Source organism: Antedon bifida, chromosome 10 (assembly GCF_963402885.1).
Source record: "Antedon bifida chromosome 10, ecAntBifi1.1, whole genome shotgun sequence".
Lineage (NCBI taxonomy): Eukaryota > Metazoa > Echinodermata > Crinoidea > Comatulida > Antedonidae > Antedon > Antedon bifida.
The window spans coordinates 12,340,038-12,366,121 of record NC_136235.1 but is presented as its reverse complement, the minus strand read 5'-3'; the positions used below and the strand labels follow the sequence as shown (position 1 = coordinate 12,366,121).

The 26,084-nt window shown below is 34.2% G+C and overlaps 1 protein-coding gene across 14 annotated transcripts in view; it reads right to left on the bottom strand.

Moving 5' to 3' along the window:
• LOC144853742 (uncharacterized) overlaps positions 1-26,084 on the bottom strand; it is a 152,401-nt gene that overhangs the window by 4,159 nt on the left and 122,158 nt on the right. For 11 of the 14 annotated variants that reach the window (XM_078711549.1, XM_078711550.1, XM_078711552.1 and 8 more), the window contains 43 exons: positions 20,129-20,328; positions 19,198-19,530; positions 18,611-18,773; positions 18,206-18,372; positions 17,661-17,990; positions 17,378-17,528; positions 16,875-17,044; positions 16,514-16,729; positions 16,131-16,358; positions 15,806-15,847; positions 14,870-15,082; positions 14,422-14,583; positions 14,101-14,271; positions 13,590-13,916; positions 12,310-12,394; positions 11,910-12,139; positions 11,585-11,791; positions 11,018-11,143; positions 10,498-10,827; positions 10,061-10,267; positions 9,696-9,921; positions 9,354-9,580; positions 8,769-9,095; positions 8,319-8,489; positions 7,885-8,040; positions 7,516-7,716; positions 7,199-7,327; positions 6,904-7,062; positions 6,513-6,668; positions 5,796-6,289; positions 5,474-5,633; positions 4,983-5,177; positions 4,616-4,744; positions 4,334-4,477; positions 3,868-4,056; positions 3,301-3,582; positions 3,001-3,163; positions 2,572-2,726; positions 1,803-1,877; positions 1,488-1,605; positions 1,094-1,248; positions 733-901; positions 67-111 (listed from right to left, as the gene is read on the bottom strand). In XM_078711549.1, the coding sequence (XP_078567675.1) occupies positions 67-111; positions 733-901; positions 1,094-1,248; positions 1,488-1,605; positions 1,803-1,877; positions 2,572-2,726; positions 3,001-3,163; positions 3,301-3,582; positions 3,868-4,056; positions 4,334-4,477; positions 4,616-4,744; positions 4,983-5,177; positions 5,474-5,633; positions 5,796-6,289; positions 6,513-6,668; positions 6,904-7,062; positions 7,199-7,327; positions 7,516-7,716; positions 7,885-8,040; positions 8,319-8,489; positions 8,769-9,095; positions 9,354-9,580; positions 9,696-9,921; positions 10,061-10,267; positions 10,498-10,827; positions 11,018-11,143; positions 11,585-11,791; positions 11,910-12,139; positions 12,310-12,394; positions 13,590-13,916; positions 14,101-14,271; positions 14,422-14,583; positions 14,870-15,082; positions 15,806-15,847; positions 16,131-16,358; positions 16,514-16,729; positions 16,875-17,044; positions 17,378-17,528; positions 17,661-17,990; positions 18,206-18,372; positions 18,611-18,773; positions 19,198-19,530; positions 20,129-20,328 (8,283 nt within the window). The remainder of the gene's footprint in view (positions 1-66; positions 112-732; positions 902-1,093; positions 1,249-1,487; positions 1,606-1,802; positions 1,878-2,571; positions 2,727-3,000; positions 3,164-3,300; positions 3,583-3,867; positions 4,057-4,333; positions 4,478-4,615; positions 4,745-4,982; positions 5,178-5,473; positions 5,634-5,795; positions 6,290-6,512; positions 6,669-6,903; positions 7,063-7,198; positions 7,328-7,515; positions 7,717-7,884; positions 8,041-8,318; positions 8,490-8,768; positions 9,096-9,353; positions 9,581-9,695; positions 9,922-10,060; positions 10,268-10,497; positions 10,828-11,017; positions 11,144-11,584; positions 11,792-11,909; positions 12,140-12,309; positions 12,395-13,589; positions 13,917-14,100; positions 14,272-14,421; positions 14,584-14,869; positions 15,083-15,805; positions 15,848-16,130; positions 16,359-16,513; positions 16,730-16,874; positions 17,045-17,377; positions 17,529-17,660; positions 17,991-18,205; positions 18,373-18,610; positions 18,774-19,197; positions 19,531-20,128; positions 20,329-26,084) is intronic. The other 3 variants (XM_078711554.1, XM_078711561.1, XM_078711553.1) reach the window with 2 other exon arrangements.

Here is a 26,084-nt window from a genome sequence, read left to right as displayed (position 1 = left end):
CCCACCATCTTTTATTAAAATAATTTGAAAGGTTATTAAAATACTCATGTGTTAATCATTACTTACGAAGTACTCGTTTGAAAATTGGTATTGAACGTTTTTTTCTAAAATCTTTGCAATAAAAGACATATACAAATTTGCATAAATGTGTACAATATTAGAACAGCCAAATTGAATGATTTCATTTTAAGAAAGGAAGGAGCAATTTCAATTGTTGATGATTTAGAAAGTTCACACTGGGAAACTCCCATTGGCTGAAGCTACTACAATAAAGAAAGTGAGACTTCTACAATCTACCCTCCAACATATATATTGAGTTGTATTTGACTGTGTAAATTCCTATGGTCCCACCTCTTAAGTTAGGCTCATTTTCAAAATGTGGACTACAGTGAATTAACTAGTGAGGCCTAGATCATAGAATTGAGTATATCACACCCAAAATATTTGAGACTGGGATTTTACAAGGTCAAATACAGTAGGCAGTGCTTGATTTGCGATGACCCAAGAATTTGTTATGTCACATTGTGTGCACATTCATGGACACTTTCTTACTCAATTCGTTGAAACAGTTTTGGTGGATTCTAAATCCTGGCTACAACAGATCATTGCAAATTGAAAGCTTCCTAGTAAAGAATTTTAGAAAATGCATCCTACATTACATACATCATTGGCAAAATATAAACTCAAATGTACATGAACATATAAGTTATCATATTGTTATAAAATTCTCACCTGGGGTAGCCTCTCTTGTGGTTGTTTTTCTTGTCATTGTTGTGCCATTTGTACGACTCGTCGTTGTTCTTGTAATGCCTCCGTCGGGGCTCTCAGTCACTTTGGTTCTGGTACGGGTGGTCCTAGGTGTCTCCTGCCATGGCCGGGAAATATTCTTTTTCTCTCTTATCTAGTTTTTGAAAATTCATATTCAATTTATTTATTTTAATAGTATTCCGAGTTATCAACATAACTTAATTAAAGAAAAAAACTTGCATTAAATGATAAATACATAATTTGTTTTTCTACATTTTTATTGTTGATTTTTTTATGCCACTATATCTTAAAATATTGCGTCTTCATAACAGAATGATAGGCTAACCTTAATAAGGGGCCCCTGCAGGCTGGCACTACCCGTACTGCTTTCAGACGGCGACCGTGACCTCATGCTCCGCTTCTGGAATGGCGTCATTGACTGGCTAACTCCAGCTGCTAGGATAAATCTCTCCCTTAGTTCAACATTGGTGCGACCTTTAGCTGTAATAATCAAAGCAATCAGATTATTCAATTGTATAAAATCATGCATAATTTTACCATACTAAAATGCTTAATAATAATTAATAAAATTGTTCATTATAAAAAGGTAATTAAAAGTAATGAGGTTGAATAAATAACACAACTCGTTTGAAAAGTCTCAAATTTTATTGGTTGTACAATAATGCATTGACAAACTAGTACTGTATTTAAAATGAATACCAGAAAATTAAAAATCTTACCCCTGCACGGATCATTCTTAACCAAGAACTCGTCAAGGGCACTCCATCCGCCCCCTACACGTACCATGACTGTACTGCGAAGAATGCGTACTAGACGCATCTGCTGAGAGGAGCCAAACTGTAGAGAAATAAACAGATAAATATATTATATATTTGTAAATATTATCAGTAAAAGAGAAAGATATTTATATATTCATAATTTTTTTCAACAGCATAGACAACCAGACAGACAAGGAATAATCAAAGTACTGCCTGTATATTACAGTATTTTTCAATGTAGACATTTTATAAACAGATTAAAATAAGTTGACATACCCTGTACTTGCTCTCACCAATTCGTTGAACTTTGAATTGCTTGGAGCATGTACACATAGACACTTGTCGTTTGACCTAAAGAAACAATATGCCATTGTTAATTAATACCAACTATGTCATATTAAACAACTGTAAATTACTAAAATTACATATTATATGTACATACTATATATATATTGATAGCTAGGGCTGTTTAAAGTTCTGTCTACACTATATGATTGATTGATAAATTTTATTCGATATTCATAAAAATAGTTAAAATATACAATGTACATATTAAAAAAAGAATACCAGGATAACCCATTAAGTCGACAAATAAAAAGGAAACTTATTTCCAATGGGGTCCAATCCGTATTAACTGAAAAAGTGAGTGGTTGGGCCTAGTACAATATATGATTAAGTTGGACGCAGAAAAAATGGAAAAACAAGAAAATACATATAAAACAAGATAACATCAAAAAACAATATTATAAAATAACTTAATTAAACTGATATTCCAAGCTGTTCATTAATAAAATATTCTTTAAGTTTTATTTTGAAGGTTGCATTATTTAGTATTGATTTAAGTGAATTGGGGAGCCTGTTCCAGTCACGGATACCTGATATAAACATTTAATTTATTATTAAATTTTATTTATGATCATATCACTACTATATATGGGCACATCACACTTTTTGTTATTAAACTACTTTGTTAGTGTAGACAGAGCTTTAAAGTTTAAAAGAGAATGGCAATTTCTATTGAGCAAGATTGTTATTATTATGTTACCTCATCTTCAATCTTCTGTCCATCTGATTGTGGCTTGGCAGTTTCTCTATGGGGCCATAGAGCACGGATAAATTCTTTGTATTCGATAAAGCCGTCACCATTTTGGTCAAAGATGTCAGCAACTGCGTTCATTTCAAGTTGGTTTGTTGCAAATTCTGTCAAAAATAAAACAATTTGAATTAATTAAAAGTTGATTAATTTAATTTGTGGTATTTAAAAGTGATCAATCCGTTTTAATACTTTGCAACAGAGATCAGTCATTACATTGTTCACTATATTCTCTTTGCATTAAACATCTTTCTTTTATAAATGATCCAAATGGATCACTTAACCAGGTGATTAAATCGTATCTTAATTGTATATATGACACAACACCACAACATTTGTGTCTTATTGCTTTTAAAAATGTGGATCCACCCTGGTACTCACTTGAGCCAATAATGCCATCGATGAATTGTTGTCGAGAGAGTTTACCATCACGATCTGTATCAAGTTTACGGAAGAAGTCCATAACGCGGGCCTTCTTGTGGTTCATCCACTTCAAATATCTATCACGCCATGTGTCAAAGTTGAAGTCCTTTAGTTTTTTCAACTAAAAATAAATAAATAAATAACAGTTAAAAATCTTGTGTATTATGAAAATAAAAAGGGAACATTTAAGCTTGTTATAAACATTGTAACATGCTCATTTTAAAGTACCTGGTAGAATATGTTTTAATAATTATTTACCTCGGCCTGTCGATCAAGTGCATCTTGTAATCGTCTTCTACGATCCATCGCCATTAGCCAGACTTGCTTCCACTTGTTGAACAGGAGAGAGACTCTAGGGTTGTTTGCTGCATCAGGTCCTGGACTAGGATCCCTGCTGCGAGGTTTACCGCCCTTAACACGGCGCCCTCTATCAAGCATTGGGATTCCGCTAGGACTGTTATCAACCGATAAGCGTCGTTTGTGAGGTTTAGTGACCTTGTCAACTTCTGATTGTTTGCTGGCCATATCATCTTCAAAAGTCTGCAACAAAAACAAATAACAGTAATTATTTAAACTATGGTTTATGATCTAAAAAGTAGAATTTGTCTCCCAAATACTGTACCAACCATTTATCATGGTCATGGAGATGGGAAACGATTGGCCAACAGGGAAGCTTAGTAGGCTTATCCTCCACCAAGTGGATAGAACGGGGAAACAGATTATACAGGAATACAGAAATACAGGCAACACTGTTGCTTGGTGTTTGACAGGCCTGTGTCTCAAGATTTTGGTGAATAAAACAACAAAAATAAATACTTCACTCACTTGATGTTGTTCCAGAAGGTTTTGAATAACCTCAATGTCATCTGGTATGGCAACGGCATCCTTTTCTTGCAAGTTGTTTTCTGCTTTCTCAAGCCATTCTAAGAGTGCCTCCACCAGTTCTGCATTGTTTTTCATGGCATCTAGTGCAGTGGTGAGGCGTTCACCTCGCTGAGTTGACCAATTATTGACCTAAAAAAACATGATAATGAGGCTGTAATATTTGACTGAATAAAAGTGTTTGCGCACAAACATTTCGAAACACTAAACGAAATTGCATGGAATAGAAAATACTGGAGGAATGTCATCAAAGGAACTTTAATGGAGCAACTGAAATAGACATTTTGCAAGACTTCTCAGTGGAAAACATTAAGTCATGCCAGACTGAAGATACATAGCATAGTAAACAAGAGTTTTCCATAAATACTTGAAAATTAGCTTATCAAAACGTATATGTATATTTACAAACCTCTTCCCATCTAGCCTGTATTACTGTGATCCAATGCTTAATCACAGTGACAGCATCTGGATGACACTTGGCTAGGATATCAACGCCCATTTGGGTTGTTTTGTTTAGTTCACTTTCTTGAGCTTGGAATTTGCGTTTGAAATCCTGCAATGATGAGAAAAGGAGAATAATTATAACTAGTAAAGGCAAAAACATACATAATCATTTAATATAAAACCAACAAAACACCTTGGGAAATATTTCCTAGTGGCATATAAAAATAAACAGAACCAGATTAGTTACTTTATGATCTTCTAATTGTTCTTGCAAGACTTCAATGTTTTCACTCATTGGTCCATGGAACCGCAAGCTTTGCTCAGCATCAGCAAGCCACTCTAATAAGTGATGTACTGCTTCGTGGAATGCTTCCGCCTGTAAAAAATAAAGTTTATGTAAATCAAATTATGCATTTGCATATATAACTAAAATGTCTATCAACATTAAGATACTGATAAATCCTGTAACCTGTAGTAAATTCTCCCAATACCGGATTCACTGAAAACCAGAGTTTACTTGCAGTTGTCCATACTTGTGTGGTTGTTTTGGCTTTTATATATTGTTTGAAATACTGTTTCTCACTAAAACTAAACAAATAATAATGCTGTACTACCTCTTTCATAGCTCGTTCGAGTCGCTCCTGCTTTTGTCCACTCAGCTGACAGACATTTTCCCACTTGGTGGTCAGTTCTTGCAGCTTGGCCTTCAAGTGCGATGTGTCTTCACTGGCCGATTCCATCAGCTCCTTTGCAGACTTATGCACAGATTTCACACTGGTTTTGTGACTTGATAAATCTCGTTGAAATTGCTAAAAATAACAACAGTAATATATGATTAATGTTGATATTGAATAGATTGTGATGGCCGGATTGACAACAGTTTCAACAACTGCATGCAATATGATGCCCAAATGTTAGAAGAATAAGATAAGCATTGGGGAGGACTGGACATTGGTACAAGACAAAAAAATCTCTTGGACAGAGTTGCAATGGATGGCAAGAGCTGCAATGGATGACAAGAGCCGCAATGGGCAGCTTCAGTAGACACAAAACACTGCAGAATGCAGAATATTATGATTTTGATGCAGTCACAAAAAAAACTCACTTTATGAGCTTCCATAAGATTGATAACTGTATCGATGTCACCATGTACTGGATTGTCATCAGAGAGTGTTGGTTCTACAAGGTACACCCAGTCCAGCAATGCTTGCAAAGCATCCTTGAACTGGCCGCTGAACAACAAAGCTTCCTCTAACTTGCGTTGTCTTTAAAGAAAATGAAAAACCAATAAAAGTTAAATCTAGCCTAAGAAATGTTAATGTAGGAGCAGGGTGGTGATGATTTTGTTGGTTCCTTTGTTACACAAGTGTGCCAATGAATTTAATTTAATTTTGATTTCTGTTTTATTTTTCTTAAAGTAAACTTACCTATCAACTGACTTAGCACATACAACTTCCCATTTGTCTTTCAATTCGGAAAGTTTGCCACCGATGACCTTCATGTCGTTAGGATTGCTCTTCTCACGAAGTGCTCGTCCATTACGAACAATCGTGTCATAGTTTGGTTGCTTCGCTCCGAGCGATCGTTGGAATTCCTTATGTTTTCTCAGTTGAGCCTTAAGAGTAGCTGGATCAGAGCCTATCATACGGTCATAGGTCAGTTTATTGTCTGCATCACTTAACCACTCGTACATCTTGTTGTATTGCTCATCAAACTGCTTTGCTCTCTTGTTGCCTGCTTCTAGTTGTCGGCTGCGTTCGTTGCTGCGGTTCTGAACCTTCTCCCATCGGTTTTGAACACTAATTAGGAGGTTCTTGATAAGTATTACATCCTGTTTCTGACTGAAGTATTTCAGTTGAGTACCGGTTCGATCAAGATCCAAAACGGTTTGCTTCTTACCGATTAGATCTTTCATAAACTCCTGTGAAATTCAAACAATGCTTTCATAAATATTTAAATTGATAATTGATATTTCATTATCATAAATTACTAATATGAATACAAAAAAGTTTATCAAAGTTGTTACATTATAGATAAAAGAAATGAGTATCAGGAAACCACAGAGGTTTTTTACAGTCATTTCCAACCACATACTTTTCAAACAAAATTATCTTCTGCAATTTTCTATGATAAACTGTGCATACCTTATGTTGTTGTATCTGTTGTTGTATTGTTTCTAGTACTGTACTTGGTGGTTTGCAGCTGTTCAGGTATTTTTCAGCTGTTGTTAACCAGCTGATAAAGGCCTGTAACGCATCATGGAACTGCTGAGCCTGAGCTAATGCTTCCTCAAGCTTTTTCTGAAATAGTATAAAAGACAATATGTATTATATTAAAGGAATTCCACTGATTATGATTTTCACTGTGCTTTATTCATTTGCTGACTATTAATATGCAAACAAGTCTGTAGCCATGATTGATACGGGAGGTTACAGGCAAACATAGTCATGAGCTAAGCTAGGTAGGCCTACTTCAACTGCTAGGTGAAAAGCGGTCATTCAAACCGTGCTTAGAAATGTATAACTGATATTTTACCTTCCTCTCATCTGCTTTGTTTCTTGATGCATCCCATCTGGTCTTGAGTTCATTCATCAGTTGACCTATACTGCCATCCCCTTCTGGTGTTAATTTCTTGGTTGACTCCATTAGTCGATTATAGTGTGGGATTTCACGGTCAAAATGTCGCATAAGTTCCTAAATAAGTTGGAAAACATAAATAACAGTTACAATATGTAGTAGGCCTATAATAGGTTCTAAAGGTTATATACAGTAATACACTGAATATATTAATCATTGTTACAATGAGTTAAGTTTATCATATTGTTCTTACATTATGTTTATCAAGTTGTTCCTTGGCCGTTTCTGGAAGACCTCCTACAGGTTGTGTTGCGGACAGTTGACCATCAATGTCATGAAGCCAGTGTAGCAGACGACGAGCTTCATCTTGTAGCGTCTTGGACTGTGGATTCAAAATATTGGTATACATTATTTTCTAACGAGTCTTTCCACAGCGTTTACTATGACAAACAAGGTTTATCCATGGATGAGATACACTTGATTTGTGCGTGTGGATCGGCTAAAAGTCTGTTGAAAATATTTATGGTGATTATTTTTTATACTGTAGTTCTATTGGTGCAAATGACTTACCTCTCCAAGTGCATCCTCAAGTTCTTTCTGTCGTTGGTTACCCTTAGCAACTAGATTTTCCCACTCTTTGTTCAGACTATCAAGTTTTGTACTGATTACATTTGCTAATTGTGTGTTGTCAGTGTTAGCTACAAAGTTTTTAACTGCCTGGTTGATGGAGGCCAGGCTTGGCTCATGCGCTAAGATGTCATTTTGAAGAATCTATTAAAATAATTTTTAAAATGATGTAATTGATTACAGATTACACTTGTCTAACTACGAAAAACAAGATACAATCTGTATAATGTTTCTTGATATTTTTTTTTCATTTGAAATTAAACAGTACAGAATACTATTTTACTATATTATTATCTAAGCTATTTTCTTTACCTTGTGTTTAGCAAGCTCAATTTCGGCAACTTTGGGGTCTGATGTGTTTGGTGCTTCTTCATCTATTGCCTTATTGGTGTGATCAAGCCAGTTCTTTAACTCATCAAGGGAACTGTCTAGTTGACCAAGGGCTAACAAACCTGCTTGCAATTGGTGCTAAATATAATAAAAACACACATTTTAATTGCACATCAATTAAATATTTTGCAGTAAACCAAACTCATCCGTTGGTTTCAAATTTATGTCAGAAACATTAGATAATAAGAATGTTATGAAGATTCAAGAAACAACCAAGGAAAGACTGATAAAAGAAGGCCGGGACATCTTATGTTGTATTGATAGAATCAAATCTCAATACTTTATACAACATGAGTGCACAGAAGTCACAAAGTGTTTATGCAACCTAAAACAACATACCACTGTGCTACTCTTACCTGTCTTTGGAATATTGCCTGGTTAAGATCCTTCCAATGTTTGTCAACATCATTTAGTGGACCTTTCACAAGATCTGCGTTCTCTTCAGTGGATTTTGCCATAAGTTTGTTGCATTGTTGATGCAACTTTTCCAGGTCAACAGATCTCTTGTCTACTTCCTCTTTGAAATCCTACAAATTGCAAGATAAAAGGCCATAATAAATTAAGTCATTTATGTTTTTATTGTTATACAAATTATTGTTTCTAAAATTAAAGAATGTTATTGTAAATCTTTATAATTACCATCTCTACAAAACAAATGTTCCTACCAAATAAAAATGTTGACAAACTTAAAATTCTTTCATCAACACATTGACCTAACAACAAATTCATTATTATTGACTACCTTGATAAACATCGACATCGACAAGTCAGACAGTATAAAATTTGAAATGTTTAAACTATTTTACCTTTATCTCATCTAACTGTTGCCTAACAGTTTCTGGATTGGCTCCAACTGGTTCCATTGCTGCCAACTTCTCGTCTGCTTTGTTTAGGAACGCCATCATCTTGACTAAATCTTCTTCAAATTGTGTTGCAAGATTCAGCGCCAAAACAAGAGCATCTTCCCGATCTTCGTAAGCAGAGTTGAGAGCGTCCCAGCTATTGTTAAGTTCATCAATGTTCTTCTGGACTTCAGGTTTGTCTGCATCTCCACAGAGTTTCATCAGATCAGCAGCAAAGTGACGACATGTTTCAATATCATGAGCCACACTGTCTATTTCTTCCTTGATTGCCTAAAATATGTCAAACATATTATATTATTGTTCTTATCCACAACTTTCTCACCATCTGCACAATAAATTTCTACTTTAACAACATCTTGTATTATACCCAAACTTCCTATCAATATAAAAATACCAATGTCAAGCAGTCTAAACACTGTCCTTCATTTGACATTCTTCTTATTTTTCTTATTCTATGGTCATAACATAAAGGTGATGGGTGAATATAGAAGTAAATAACATGATAAAGAGTAGATAATGTTACTATACCTGATGAACATCCTGTTGTTCTTTGATGGCATTTACTTCTACCGCTGGTAGTTCCTGGGCTTTGATAGTTTCATGAAGCTCTTTCACGGTGTTCTGAACTCCATGTAATTCATCCCAGAAGGAATCAGCAGCCAAGAGAGTCTCTTGCAATGCACCAGAGCGTTTGTTAGCATTGCTAACAATGGACTCCCAACGATTCCCAAGAAGGTTGATCTTTTCTTGCAGTTCTATTGGTAAAAAAAGAAACAATTCAAGTGTACTGTTTTCAAAGTTCATTTTACCTGATATTTCTGTATTTATTTCCATGTCATTGTGACTTCATTTGCAAAATATTCTACAAACCTTTGCATGCTGGATCATCTGGTTCTGAACTCTTAATCATTTCAGTGCCAGCCTTCTTCATTGATTCCACCATGTCCATCTGGTTGTCAACTTCATTCTGTAAGGCTTGTAACTTCTTTATCTGCTTTCTTATGATGGGTGGGTCTGCTGAAACACCTTCAGGGCGGCCTAGCTTCTCGGACATTATACCAAGCTGCTCTAGAGCTGTGTCAAGATCTTCCACGAACTGCAAATTTAAGAAGTTTTAAATTATTCAAAACATTTTTTTATGTTGATGTTGACGAGTTGAATTGTCTCATAACTTTTTAAGGGGAGTTGAAATTTATATTGTCTAGACTATGTACATTCAATTTCTATATTCTTACTGAGCTTGTTCTTTGCAGAAGGTCAAACAGTTGACTTCCTTTTTTGTTCACTTCTTCCTTGACTTTCTCATATCGTTTGTTGTCGTCCTCCACCTTAGCCTCGATGCCTTTGGCACCAGAGCCTGGGCTGAGAGCACACAGCTGAGGAGCGATTCGGTTTAACTTGTTAATATGCTGTTGTTTTTCTGCTACCATTTGTTGCATTAACTGAAGAAAAACAAGGTATAAAGAATAAGTTTCAAAACATGGTTTGTGATCAATATAAAAAGACTAGAAAGTATAGGAGTATTCAAATTGTATTATTGTCTAGTCTTGTGTTATCTCTAGTCTTACATTGCTTCCTTAATGAAGTGTTTGCATCCAGGTAAATTATATTATACATTAATATTGGGCTATATGGATAATACCCATTCCCAAGAATCTCTTTTAAATCTTACCCTATTGTTGTTGACTTCCTTCTTGATCTCCTCCGCATCCAGACCAGGTGGTCTGAGATTTCTAAGCTCTGCCTCGATGTCGTTCAACCACTGTGCAATCTCCTCATGGGATTCCACAAACTGCAGTGTCAAGGGTAAGGCTTCTTCCAGTTCTTCTACTCTTTTGCTGCTCTTGTTTGAAATGTCTTTGTATGTTCTATCGAGTTCATCAATGTGCTTCTGAAGTTTGGCCTTCTGTCGGGCATCAGCGGTTTGCTCTAGGAGCTTCTCGCCAGCTCCGATAGTGTCCTGGACTCTACTTTCTTTAGCGTGGATGTCTCGATCAAGGGCCTAAAAATTGAGGAATAAATTTAAGAATGAATTTAACTTTAGCAAGTCATGTGAACAGATTATTTATAAATAACTTGTAGATGTTTGGATGCAAATCCACAAATCAAATTGACATTATATAGCCGATAGAATCTATTTTGTTGTAAAAATAATACATGAAAGGCAAAAGTTTTGAGGCAGTACTACATACCTTAGCCTTCTTAAGCTGGTCCCGTATACCGTCAGGGTCGACGCTGATAGGCTCTTTACAGGCTGTGTTAAGCTTTTTCTCAATCTCTTGAAGCCAAGCCAAGAGGTTGTCCATGCTTCCCTCAACCTTACGAATAAATGACACAATTAAAACTCATCTACTGTATTACAATATTTTTGAAGATTTGATGGTAAAGTCAAGCACATAACATTTAAACACAGAAGCTAAGCAGTAGCTTTTGAGTTTTTTACCATCACCAACATTCAAATGTATACATTACCTTTTACATATATACAATATTATCAATAGTAGATACCTATTCAAAATGGACAACTGTTACGTTATTTAACAAATTTAAAAAACATAAGATTTAATGGAAATTGTAAGGTGTTTTTCTATAATGTATATAATATGATTGATGGTGTAACACAATGAATAAAAGTTTTTTAGTACTGTATGTAAGTATAATCCCTGTTTTAATTGTTATAAGACTGTTGAGTATTAGCCCAACCTTTGAGTTCATTGCCTTGGTTATGAACATGACCTCAAAAAATGTAAAGTTTTTACCTTCTGAGCTCCTTCCAACATGGCACTCAGTTTATACTCCACATCCTTCACCTGACTAGAAACCTTATTGAAACGGTCATTAGCAGTAGCCATCTCTTCTCGAATATTAGCTGACCCTTGACCTGGACTGATGTCCATTAATTTGGTACCATTACTGTTCATCTTTTTAAGTACATCTCGGTTAGTGTCAATTTCACTTTGCAGTTTCTGAAATGAAAATGTTAGTAGATAAATGATTACTATTATAAATTTAAGGACTGCAATTGACAATATATCTTATTAACAAACGGAAACATTGTTAAAAAACCCAAATTATTTGACTTACTTCTTGCTTAGCTCTTTGCTTCTCTGTGCTTGCATTGTGGTTAAAATCTTTCACTTGTTTCTCAACAGTATCTAGCCAATCAGAAATATCAGTTTGGTTCTTTTCAAACTCAGTGGCCAATGGTAAAGCTTGTTGTAAGAGGCCAAGGCGGTCCTCAGATTTTTGCACCAATTCTCCATAGCGACTTTTGATGGCATCTAGTTTCTGTTGTACATCGATTACTTCTTTACCTAATGAATAATCATAAAGTTCATTAACATTCATTATAGATGACCTACTTCTTCAAAACAAAATGCAAATTACAAATATCAACATCATTCTACATATAATTTTGAAAAGGACCTAAGGAGTGAAACTAGAAGAAGTAAGGGGTTATCACTTTCATAATATTCAAGTTTACCTGAACATTGTTTGAGAAGCTCCTGACCATCAGCGATGACCTTCTGAACATCAGCGTTGTGGTCAGTGATTTCATAATGCAGATCCTGTAAAACAATAATGGTATTGTCATTAAATATTCAAAATAAAACCTTTGAACCACTTATTTTATAGCTAATTATATGCATGCATTCATTAACTCTATTAAAAATTAGTTATTTAAAAAAAACAAGTGACATTTTATACATAAAAGTAACTTTAAAAAACTGTAAAATTTCTGTAGAAAATAACATGAAATTTATCTTCTTTCACATATTTCATAGAGAGATTTTGTAATAATCTAAATGATTGCATGTCAAACAATGGTTGACTCTTGACTATGAATTTTTTTTTTACTCCACCACCATATGCATGCAGGTTTAAAAATGTCTTACTATAAACATTGTATAACCTATGTTTGTTTATTCTTTATATAGAACTTCCTCCGAGCCAGTGTGGGTAGACACTGATCCTTGCATTCATATGTATTCACAAGCTTGAGTAGCACTCCATAAACTATTTTACATTCAACTTTAATAAATATTTAAATAACTAAGAGGTAAAAGCTAGGCTACACATTTGTACACTAAATTTATCTTCGTCATCCTTTAAAATTTCATGCAACCTGTCTATTTTCAAAGCTGAAACCAGAAGCACCATTTCGTCTATTTACAAGGCTGCATCTCCCTTTAAGCAGTAGTATAGGTATTGTTTTTACCATCTGTTGTACCATCTGCTTTCTGGTGAGTGTAGGATGAATAGAGGGTGGGGGCTTATTTTTCATCCGGTTTTCCATTAATGTTAACCAGCGGGATAGTACTTCCTCTTCCTTAAGGAATCCACTGGAAGCTTCCAATGCAATTTCAATGTGCTTTTTACGATTGTTATTCCTGTGTTTGATATCTCTAAGTCTCTGCTTCACAGCAAGTAGGAAATGCATTAAGGCACCCTTATCGGTGTTGGCACACATCGTGTGCAACTCAGCACCAATCCTAATGGCTCCTGTTACTTTTGGGGTATAGATTTCAATTTCTCGGCTAATTGACTGAACATAATAAAAAATAGTGTAATATACCTATCTTTAAATGTAAAAATAGAAGAGTAATATTTTAACATAATCTAACATAATTGAAAAAATAATTACAAACATTATAAACACTACACTACAGTACTGTATATGAATTTCTATAACAAACAATCTAAGTTGGAAGATTCTATTAAATATTAGGGCAGTTTGGACAAATCTAAAAACAAACCACTGACCTGCTGTTCAACAATCTGTTTTTCAATCTTTCCATGTTCAGTTCCTACAGGTTCCTGAAGCCCAAGGCGTCGTTCCGTCTTCTCAATCCATTCCATGACTGGCGAGATTTGTTCTTGGAAGCCCTTAGCTGTTTTCTCAGTGGCTTCAAGACGTCGACGTCTGTCACGTACGGCATCTACGAGGGCGCTCCAGCGGCTGTCAAGATCTGAGAGCTGCTGGTTGATACGTGCCTTATCTTGAGGTTCAGAGACCTGAGCAAGTTGTTCTCCCATGGTTTTCAAGGCTTCAACACTTGGTTCAAGGTCTGTTATCATCTTGTCAAGTAACTAAGAAGTAAAAGAGAACAAAATTAATTAAAGAAAATATAAATAAAATTAAAGATAAACAAAAGATTTAATAGATATACAGTAGAACTCTAATGAAGAGGACACATTCGGGAACCCAAAAAAGTGTCTCTGAATAGAGATATCCCAAGGGAGAGGTCCTTCTGAAATCATAAACTTAGCTCACCTGTTGTTCTGACAACTGGGCTTTTACCACTTTGTAGTCAGAGGATGGATCTTTCTTGTTGGACACCAGATCTTCCATGTCACCAATACGATTATTAAGAGATTGTAATGCTTCCTGAAATCGACCACATCGTAGTAGGCCTTCATTCAGTTTGCCAACTCGATCATTTTTCTGTATAAAAATGGTAAAAAATTAAAAGTTGCAGGAAAGGGATACTAGGAACTAGAGACTATTCATAAAAACTTTAAAAAAAACTTTAGTTAAAACATACAACTGACAATTGATATTGATATCTATAGCTAAGAAGAACTGTGTTTTTACCCGTGTATCAAGGGCTGCCCATTTCTCATTTATTCTCTCCATCTCAGATTCAAGCTTTCCTGTATTGACACGAGGAGCAGCGCTCTGTACCAGGCTCTGGCCAACTCTGTTCATCTCTTTCACCTTGGGTGCTAAAACATCCACATGGTTGCGTACATAAGTCTAAATGAAAAATTGTCATCAATTATTCCACATCATAAATTATATATTTAGCACTTTTTAGTGAAGTATCCTTCGTAAGATGAAGTACCATGTTTTAAAAGCATCCTACATTAATATGTGAGCTAGATATTAGGTAAACTTGGTTCCACCATGCAAATCATTCATTGCATATCCTAAAGCTCTGTCTACACTATCAAACTAGTTTGACAAAATGTGGTAGTGATATGCCCAAATATTATTACAACTATTAATGCTAGAGTCTCTTAAAATATACTTGCAAACCTACCTTGAATTCTTTTTGCTGCGCTTTGATTGTTTCTACATCAGCACCTACTGGTTTCTGTATCTTAAACTGATCGGCTGCGTTGTCAATCCCAGCATCAAGGTGTGCAACTACATCGTGGAATTCACCCACTTTGCCAAGAGCTTTGTTTACATCTTCATTTCTACTGTCACAACGTTGTTTTAATCTTGAATAGCGTTTGCCAAGATTATCAAGCTGGAATAAGAAAAATATCAATCATTAATAATAACATTTTAATATGGATTTTTTACCATCGGATGTTTAGATATAACGGTAGTGAATTCAGATGACCTTGTGTGTGGTTGTGGTTGATGATGATGATATTATGACAATGATGATGATATGATGATATCATGATAAACAATTAGTTTTAAAATGCTAAGAGAATGCTAAAATCAGTATTCATTCAGTACAAATGACAACAGCACTGAAAACAATAATAGTATGAAACAAACATAATGAAAATATTTTCAAATGAAATCTAAAAATCTTTTTTTCCTACACAAAACAAAAATTGGTGAAAAACGTACAAACATCTGATAAATATAAACAATCAAAACAAGACAGTGTGCAAAGAACTTTTTTAATATTCAAACAAATATTTTAAGAACACATCTAAATGGTATTGTCTGCTTCTGACTGAACTTGTGTATGTTTTGCATGTACAGTAGAATAATGTATATCTTGCAGATGAATAAATACATGCAATTGCAAATGAATGATTCTAAAAATGCACTAATTAAAAATATCTGTAAAAAATATCTGAAAACATCTGTAAATTAGATTTAGGTGCAAAATCCTAATACTAGTGTACTTCATCACAATGTGGTTAGGTCAGGTCGTTCATTCCAATGCAAGGGGAGTTGGTAAACAACATTCAAAAGCTCTAATATCAATCTTAGTGCTGCAAAGCCTTACCTTCATTGCAAGCCATACAGAAGTTGGGACATTAGTAAAAGTCTGGGAGTAGTTTTTTTGAAAATGTTGGTGGTAAAAAAGAACAAGATTGTTTAGTGTAAAGGCATAACATTTATAACTGTTTTTAAAAGAAAACAGATAAATCTGCTTCAGTTTGTGCTGCATACTTTTAACAAAAGTGATTAGTATTTCAATCTAAACTGGTGCAATTCTAAAGTTATAATTTTTTATATAACTTGTTCATAATACACAGTGAAAAACTCTCATCTGTGTTCTGGTTAATTCTTAACTAATTCATATTTCATAAATCTGAAAATGTAATTACCTGTTCCCTTAGGCCCTCTGGATCTGATAGGAAGCCCCTATCAATGATGTCTCTGAAGCGCCTGTTAACCTTGTGTAGGTCTTCTTTGATGTTCTCCATGCTAGCCTTTGCCTGCTTAGCTTCATCCGACTGCCTTGTTAGGACATCAAGGTCACGACCGATCTTGTCTTGCTTCTCTTGGATGTCTTCTTGTTCATCAAGTTGTTCTTTGATGTCATTAAGTATAAGCTACAGAGAAAAGATGTGTAAATTGTAAATTATTTCAGCCTGCATTCAACCAAGAAAGATAAGAAAGTGTTACGTAATGGCCTATGACAGTGTCTTAAATTGAATCAAATACAGTTTCAATTGTATAGATATAAATTAAGTAGACTATTCCTTACTTGAAATGAGCTTAGTTCTTCCGCACCAGCTTCCAATCGACTGTGTCGGTCTGCAATCAGGCCTTTGAGATTGGTGTACCGCTTTTTTACTCCATCCACTTCATCACGTATGTGAGCTGATTCTGATGGTGTTGGTGCTGCTGACATGAGGTTTGAACTCATGTCTTGAACGGCACACACAGCCCCATCAATCTCATCTACCTCATCTTGAAGTGCCTGAAATAAAGCATAACATTTTGTAATCACAGATAAGCAAGTTTTGAACTGTACTTTACAGGGACAAAATTTAACTCATGAATAGATCTAAATTTATATTATTTTAATTTATTTGATTGCTTGTTTCCTGAATGTAAGAACTTACTTTTAACTTTTCAAGGTTCTTTGGATCTCTTCCCAACATTCCCAATGCATCATGGGATGCTAGTCTTTCTTCAAATCGACTGATGTTAGCTTGTGAATCTTTTAGCTTTTCTTGGAATTCTCCAAGTTGGTTGGATAAATCTTCATGGGCCAAAAGCTGAGCTTTTAATTCTGAAGAAATAATTAATAAAGTTTAAGAGACAGTTACCATAAAAAAAAATGTAAAAAATAAATAAATAAAATGTACACACATTTTAATAGACAACATTTGGCCAAAACTGTGTTATAATTTAGAAATACATGGACTAAGGTACTTTTTAATTACAAGACCACTTTTTGCTTTTTACTTTTTACTTTGGACAAAAATCATGGAAATTGATCAGTCAGAATTGATATAAATTTAAAACCATTAAACCAAGGACTGTAAGGATTTTAGAACAAACATATTAAACCACAAAACACTGGTGCCACCTTATCCTAATAGCCTCTTAAGTAATAGCTTACCTCCATTCAGATTGTCCCACCTTCGATTGACCTCTGTGACCTCATCACTGATAAATGGATGGTCGACATCTGTGCAGCCAATCAACTTCTCCGCTGAGGTATTTGTAGCAAGATGATGATCACGATGGTTGTTTACATCATCATGTATTTGCTACAGTGAATAAAAAAACAATATTTGTCAGAATTATGAATTGAATAAATGATTTACTTACAATACTCAAACATTCCATCCTCTATAATGTTGAACTTTATAAAAAAAGTTAGTGAGGAAAAAACACCTTACCTTAAGTGTATCAAGTTGACGTTTGATTACAGTTGGTTTAGTCGACACCGGCCCAACCGATGTTAAACGATCTTCTGCTGTGCGTAACCATGGTAGAAACTGGTTGAGTTCATCCGTGTATGATTTGCATTTCTCGTCAGCTTTTTCTAATCGTTCTTGACGATTACTGACCATTCGGTTCACATTGTCCCATTGGTCTTTAAGTTCATCATGTTTAACTTTGAGATCATCATACTCAGGACCAAACTTAGCATCGTCCATGAGTCCTTGAACCTTTTCGACCATGCGATCATATGTGTACACTTGTTTGACCAACTCCTTTGGTGTTTCCTATTGATGAAGAAATGTGTATACAAAGAAATATAATTATTGTGCTAATGAAATAGCTTATAATGTCAGAAACATTTTTATTGAGGTTTAGTTTAATTTAAACTTAGGGATTTAATATTACCACTTTTAAAAGATTTTTTATAATGTGAATCTTGCACCATTGACATCGGTAATAAATAGATTGTAAAAAAATGCAAAAAATACATAATGCAAACCTCAAATTCAATAAGTTGTCTCCTTAGTACTTCTGGTTTAGCTGAGATGGGTTTAGTACTTGCTAGATCTTTGTCTTTTGAAGCTAACCATCGAAGCATGTTGGTGTACGAGTCTTCAAAATCTTGCGATTGTAGCAAAGCAGCTTGAAGCTTACCCTGCCTCTCATCTGTAAGAAATGAAGTAATTCATAATGGTCTTGGCCCAAAGTACCATTGGCATCACTAGTGTGTACATTTTCAAGGTGTGATCACTATGATCATGTTCAAGCTGTGAAAGTCTCTTAAGTCTCTTATTATTTCTTTTTTTAGCTTATGGATTCAAATACAAGTATTATTCAATCTTTATTGAAATTCTGAAACATATATGCAGGTTAATTTCTTGATTGTATCATTACTCCAACAAACCTAGTTTTTTGCATATATCTTGATATGGTGCTTTGGCACTTTCCAGCTTCAAATTGATCTCTGCTGTTGCAGTCATCTCTGGGTTTAGTACACCAAGCTTACGTTGACTTTCAGATAGTGCTTGAAGTTCTGGGCTCTTCCGTTCAACTTCTTTCTGGAGGCTCTGAGGAAATACAGACAAACATTGATTTGAGGTCATTGCAAAAGTATCATTCACCTATTGAAATAATTACCTTTATAATATTTTCAGGGAGGGAGATAGTAGAAAATAAAAGCATCTGGTATTTAAACCTTGCAACCTATAGTCATAAAATCGGCATAGTTTCAAGGCTCTCCCCGATCTTGTTAAAACAAGTCTTCTTGGAAAAGGGCTTAAAACATCTCATGGCTGGCTGCGCCCCCATTAAGTGTACACTTCCTAAGTTGAAACAGTAGGGGTTCCCCAGCATACTGGTCCATCTTAACTCCTGTATTATGAACAGACGGTTGAGTGCCGTTTGATGGCAGCAGTACAACATGAAGGGGCTCTATGGAAGTTGAATTTTTATGTGTTCAGCTCAGTAGGTTTTGCATTAGAGACTCCTCACCTTTGTTTGTTCCATTTGCTGTTTAACAGCATCTGGATTGGAAGCAATGGCTGGAAGTGCTGTGACCTTGTTACCAAAACCAGTCAACCAATCTGAGAAATCTTGCAAGTTGTCGTGGAACTTCTCACTTTCCAGAAGCACATTATCAATCTTATCTTCTCTGTCATCAAGGCGATTCTTCAAATCATCCCATTGCTTGGTGATGTCATTGATCTGCTGTTGTAGTGGCGAGTCTTGTCTGGATTGCGGATCCTGTTTTTCCAAGAGGTTTTTCCCAGCCTCTTTGATGTATTCCATCTGCGCTTCATGACTTGCAAACTCATCTTGTAGAACCTGATAAAATTAAAAACCAAAATGTGATTATCTTAATTTGTGACAAGCAGAAGGCAATGGCAATAGATTGTCAGGAATCCTCTCTTGGTACCTTTTGCACAAAAATGCTCTGTACATAACCAAGTATAGTTACAGGAGGCCTGGGTACAACATTTGCCAAAAGGATGTTTGTATATTGGGTTTACCAAAGTCTTATGTCAGCATTTAGCTTAAATTTAAAGGTTGTAGGTGTAGGTAGGTTATTTTTTAGTATGGGATTATACTTGGTAATATACAGTAACTGAAATGTAGTCTTTACTTAATTATAGACTGTTGCCTTTCCTTCTTTACATTTTATCACATGGTTTTCTGTGGTATGGCAATAACAATAATAGTAAATGTAATTTTTATATAAATGTAGCAGTCTTTTACTTTTTATTCAATCTCATGACTCTCACTACAATACAGTACTGCATAACAATGGAATGGCCATATGGTTTTAAAAAACATATGGTTATGTATTATGAACAAAATATTTGTAGTTGCATCATGTGATTTCAATGAATTAACAAATGCACATTAACTGATATTCACTGATCAGTGGTCTTAAAAATTTTACCTCAATTTGTTGTTTCTGGTTGCGTAATATTCCTGGTTCGACTCCGATTGGTCCTAATACAGACATCATCTTCTCTTTTTCGCTGAGCCATGTTTTTAGTCGGTTGTGGGCAGACTCAAAGTCACTGAGGCTCTTTATAGCTTGTTCAAGTGCCTGGGTTCTTGCTTTGGCTTTGTCTTGTAAATGAATCCATCTCTCTTCTGCAAAGAAGAAATCATAGAGAAGGTAACCAAATAGAACATATGGAATAATCTCCCAGTATGACATCATCATGTATCAATATATAGCCAACCAATCAATCAATCAAACATTTACAGCTTCAAGATAATTTTAGTTGAGAAATTAAGCAAAGAATATTGATCAAATACTACACTACAGAACATGTTTTTAATAAGAGACTTCCAATTAAAAAATACCTTTGACTTTAGATAACTGCCTCAATGGGGACAGACTTAGAAATGCTGTACAGATTAGAAAATTGGTAGGTTAATTAATTAATTTACAAGCCCATCCACATAGTTTTATCTTCATTTATGCACACTTAAAATACTGTAAGTTAAAGATTAAAAAGAACACATGCGCACTTTTACAAGTTACTTATTATGAATATAATTAACTAAATGAGAAAATAATTAGTGAAAATTTAGGAATGCACTAACATTTTCAAAGAAAAATTAATTAGGAAAAATGTTGGTATACTTAAACTGGCTATGAAATTATGGTTACACATCAGGTTCCTAATTTTAGTTTTCTTTTGTAAATTTATTGGTGACCGTTTATTTTGATACAGTATCTTTTAGTTTTTGACCATCTAGCTTTTTACAAGCTCTTTTGAGCTTTTTATCCATTTTTTTTCCTATGATGAAAAATTGTAATTTGAATTGAATACTCAGCTGCAGCATCTAATTAACAACACCCCTGAACAATAAATGGTTGAACCCACACATGGTTGATTCACAGTTGAGTGATGACATCATTAGGGATTGCCTGCAGGTTATGTTTATTTGATTTAACAGTAAATCACAAGTGTCTATTCAACAAGTTATTTTGCACAAATTATGTCACTGTCTGGAAAGTAATTTGGTTGTTTTTTACAAACAAAAATCATTGTTATCATTCCATAGGAGGGTTTCCCTCCTGTTGTGGTTGTCTGGGCTTATTTTATATCTTCCAAGTGTTGTCTGCCTGTTTTGAATAATTAGTTATCCGCTTGGTATACCAAGCGGATAACTCCTTGTAATTGTATGAGATCAATATTTTTTTTCTGTATTATTCTTCTTTCCTTCCTTCCTTTTTGTGAGTCGTGTTCCTCTAAAATGTGTAAACATAACATTTCATAACTTTGACAACATATGGGCATTTACGTGAAGTTGTGCACCTCCTATTTTTGAATGACGTCATAGTTGCGCAACGTGACTTATGCGCAATTTTATGAATTTCAATGATTGATCATAGATTAAAAACCAAAAGTCATTTAGTATTGACACTTTGACAAAATTTAAGTCATATCAGGGGCAACCTTTCTACGGATTAAAAATGGCATGTTTGACAAGAAGTTACGCGCGCACGCGCATTTAAAATTTCAAAATGCGCAAAATTAATTTCTAATCAACTTTTTACGCGTTTCTTGTCATTTTGAGCATGTCAAAAATTCCCACGTGCGCGCAATTTTTTATGCGCGCGGTGCGCACATAGCGTTAAAAACATATTTTTTTCTCTTGAATTATATTTTTCAAGCCTTTCCCAGTGATTTTGAAAACAATTTAGACCTTTTCCAGTTTAAATAACGCCATACGAACACGTTGAATTAGACAATTCGTGCGCGTTTTTTATGAAAAAGCTTAAAAAATCGTCAAAATTATGTCTTTTTTTAAACAGTCATAGTTTCTAAAGTAAACCGTTAACCGTTTATTTTTATTACAAAATCTAGAAGTTGATGAGTTGTAGATATCGGATCATGCATCAATAAGGCTAAAAAAACATTGTGACGTCATCGTATGGCCACACGAATGTAAAATATAGGATTTTTGTCTCTTTCGTTATTGCTCATCACATTCAATGGAGCGCATCGCGCTTATCTGTATTCCTTTTTCTCCTACATTTATATATTGTGTAGGTCAATCAACTTTCTTTAGCATGAGATAAAAATATTTTAATTTTTATGACGTCATCATGCCTAAAAATTTTAATTACGTGGGTCATTAATTTCATCTTTACAGTAAATTTTAATCTGTAATAGCTCGTAAGAATAAAATGTGATAATCACGATTAAAACGTTTTCTGGAAGCTATTGGATTGTAGATACGAATTCATGTAAACATTTTGCCAATCGGATGTTGTGACGTCATCATATGGCCAGTTGAATAAAAAAAGTCGTATTTTCATATTTTGCGTAATAGTTCGTCACATTTAAAAGGGTGCGCATCTATATTTTACGTATTCAAATTTCTTCTACACGTTAATATGTTGTTCCTGAGATAATTTCCTTCTGAAATTGCTATCTAAGTGTTTCATTTTGATACCGTCGCCATGTTAAAAATTGGAATAAATGGCGGGTCCCGTAATTTCACCTATTCTACACTGTATGTAATATGTATACAGCTTATACTGTTTGCATGTATATACTATATGACACAAAATTCAGCACTAACAGCATATCATATTCTTCAGTTCTTGTCATAATGCCATAATCTTTATCTGTGTGCAATATTCCAACGTATGACGTGCACGTGGCGTTTGTCGTGGTGCGGATAACTAACTCGTCAAAGTGACGAGTTTCATGTCTAGTCTTATATTATTATGTATGGGATGCCATGGAGGTCAAAAATAAGTCTCCATGGTCATGCCTAATACATTAACATTAGTAAAATCCATGTTCTTCTCATTCAAGATTAATTTTCAGGCTTATTATAAATTAATGAGTCATATTCAACTTGATGGGCCTTGTATATGTATGGAAATAATAGATATTTAGTTTTTTATTTATTTACTATTTTACTTGTATTATTACTAATTATGTACATATTAATATTTATATCTATATTATACAATAGCAGTAGCGTCGATCCTTTGTAATTTTCTCATCCCAACCCAACAGAACGATTGTCATGCCAATCGCGCTGACACATCCACTAATTCTTAGTGATGTAAATGTCTACTACGTGCCTACAATCTTCTAAGTCATGGGACAACTAGAACTAGAAATGTAACGGCAAGAAATTGTCCATGAACGTATTTCTATCTTTTAGAACATTGAGAACAATTTCTTCATGTTTCAAATTTCTTTAAAATAGTCTTTATCTTCATCTTTAGCAATTCTCCACCATATTTGTCACATGTAAACACATTTAGGTCACAGAGAGGTCAAAGATATAACATATTTTTTATATTAAATCATCAAAATGTATAGGTATTTACTATATATAGAGGTTCTACAGTATTTATTGTAAAGTGCATGGCGATGGTGATATTATTATTTGTGAAGATAATATACTATTACTATTAGCAAGTTAAAGACAAAAAGAACACAAATTATATTCATTACTACAATTGTTATTATAATAATGGACAAGGCTGTAGCCTTTAAATTAAAGGTCTTCAATCTAAAAATAGAAAATATAGTGCTGTAAATTAAATTAGCATAGTAAAGTGCCTTATTACATTATAATGATATTGTAAGTGTCTTTGAAGGGGTTTTTCTTGTCAATCAAATCAGCATTTGGAACTCCTTATTGAGGAGGTAAGTTATCCTCTCAGTACAATTGACAAAAGGAGCAGATGTGTTCATGTTAAATAATTAACAGAAATAAAAGAAACTAGACATGAAACTCGTCACTTTGACGAGTTAGTTATCCGCACCACGACAAACGCCACGTGCACGTCATACGTTGGAATATTGCACACAGATAAAGTTTATGGCATTATGACAAGAACTGAAGAATATGATATGCTGTTAGTGCTGAATTCTGTCAATTTTGTGTCATATAGTATATACATGCAAACAGTATAAGCTGTATACATATTACATACAGTGTAGAATAGGTGAAATTACGGGACCCGCCATTTATTCCAATTTTTAACATGGCGACGGTATCAAAATGAAACACTTAGATAGCAATTTCAGAAGGAAATTATCTCAGGAACAACATATTAACGTGTAGAAGAAATTTGAATACGTAAAATATAGATGCGCACCCTTTTAAATGTGACGAACTATTCCGCAAAATATGAAAATACAACTTTTTTTATTCAACTGGCCATATGATGACGTCACAACATCCGATTGGCAAAATGTTTACATGAATTCGTATCTACAATCCAATAGCTTCCAGAAAATGTTTTAATCGTGATTATCACATTTTATTCTTACGAGCTATTACAGATTAAAATTTACTGTAAAGATGAAATTAATGACCCACGTAATTAAAATTTTTAGGCATGATGACGTCATAAAAATTAAAATATTTTTATCTCATGCTAAAGAAAGTTGATTGACCTACACAATATATAAATGTAGGAGAAAAAGGAATACAGATAAGCGTGATGCGCTCCATTGAATGTGATGAGCAATAACGAAAGAGACAAAAATCCTATATTTTACATTCGTGTGGCCATACGATGACGTCACAATGTTTTTTTAGCCTTATTGATGCATGATCCGATATCTACAACTCATCAACTTCTAGATTTTGTAATAAAAATAAACGGTTAACGGTTTACTTTAGAAACTATGACTGTTTAAAAAAAGACATAATTTTGACGATTTTTTAAGCTTTTTCATAAAAAACGCGCACGAATTGTCTAATTCAACGTGTTCGTATGGCGTTATTTAAACTGAAAAAGGTCTAAATTGTTTTCAAAATTACTAGGAAAGGCTTGAAAAATATAATTCAAGAGAAAAAAATATGTTTTTAACGCTACGTGCGCACCGCGCGCGTAAAAAATGGCGCGCCCGTGGGAATTTTTGACATGCTCAAAATGACAAGAAACGCGTAAAAAGTTGATTAGAAATTAATTTTGCGCATTTTGAAATTTTAAATGCGCGTGCGCGCGTAACTTCTTGTGAAACATGCCATTTTTAATCCGTAGAAAGTTTGCCCCTGATATGACTTAAATTTTGTCAAAGTGTCAATACTAAATGACTTTTGGTTTTTAATCTATGATCAATCATTGAAATTCATAAAATTGCGCGTAAGTCACGTTGCGCAACTATGACGTCATTCAAAAATAGGAGGTGCACAACTTCACGTAAATGCCCATATGTTGTCAAAGTTATGAAATGTTATGTTTACACATTTTAGAGAAACACGACTCACAAAAAGGAAGGAAGGAAAGAAGAATAATACAGAAAAAAAATATTGATCTCATACAATAACAAGGAGTTATCCGCTTGGTATACCAAGCGGATAACTAATTACATATCAATTTGAACATTTAAAGTGGCAGAAAACACTAGTTAGTAATCATATGTGAACAAAATGTAATAAACACAAACAATGAAACTAATACAAATATATATTTCAGGATAATGAGGAAGTCCAATCAATAAATTCAGTTTCCGCTTCTAATATCGGAGTCCAAAAATTAACTAAAATAAAGTATTACTTCCATTGTTGTTCAAACAACTAAAAACAAAACAGTTTTGGAATAAAATTTAGATATTTATTCTTACACATGTAGTAAATGAGAAAACAGTTTTTAAGTTGTTTATGGGTCACTTTATTCCTGGATGAAATTAGAGATCAAATACACTTTAAACTACTTTAAATATATGTAGTATATATAACAGAACTATATTTTCTCCATAAACAATGCTCTACAATGAAGCACTCATTTCCACATCAAAAAATATAAGATATTCCATGTGTATTTATTATTAAATGAACTGTCATATTAAAATAATATGACAACAGATAATAAATAAACAATTAAGGACTTTCAGGGACCTGTCGTGTAT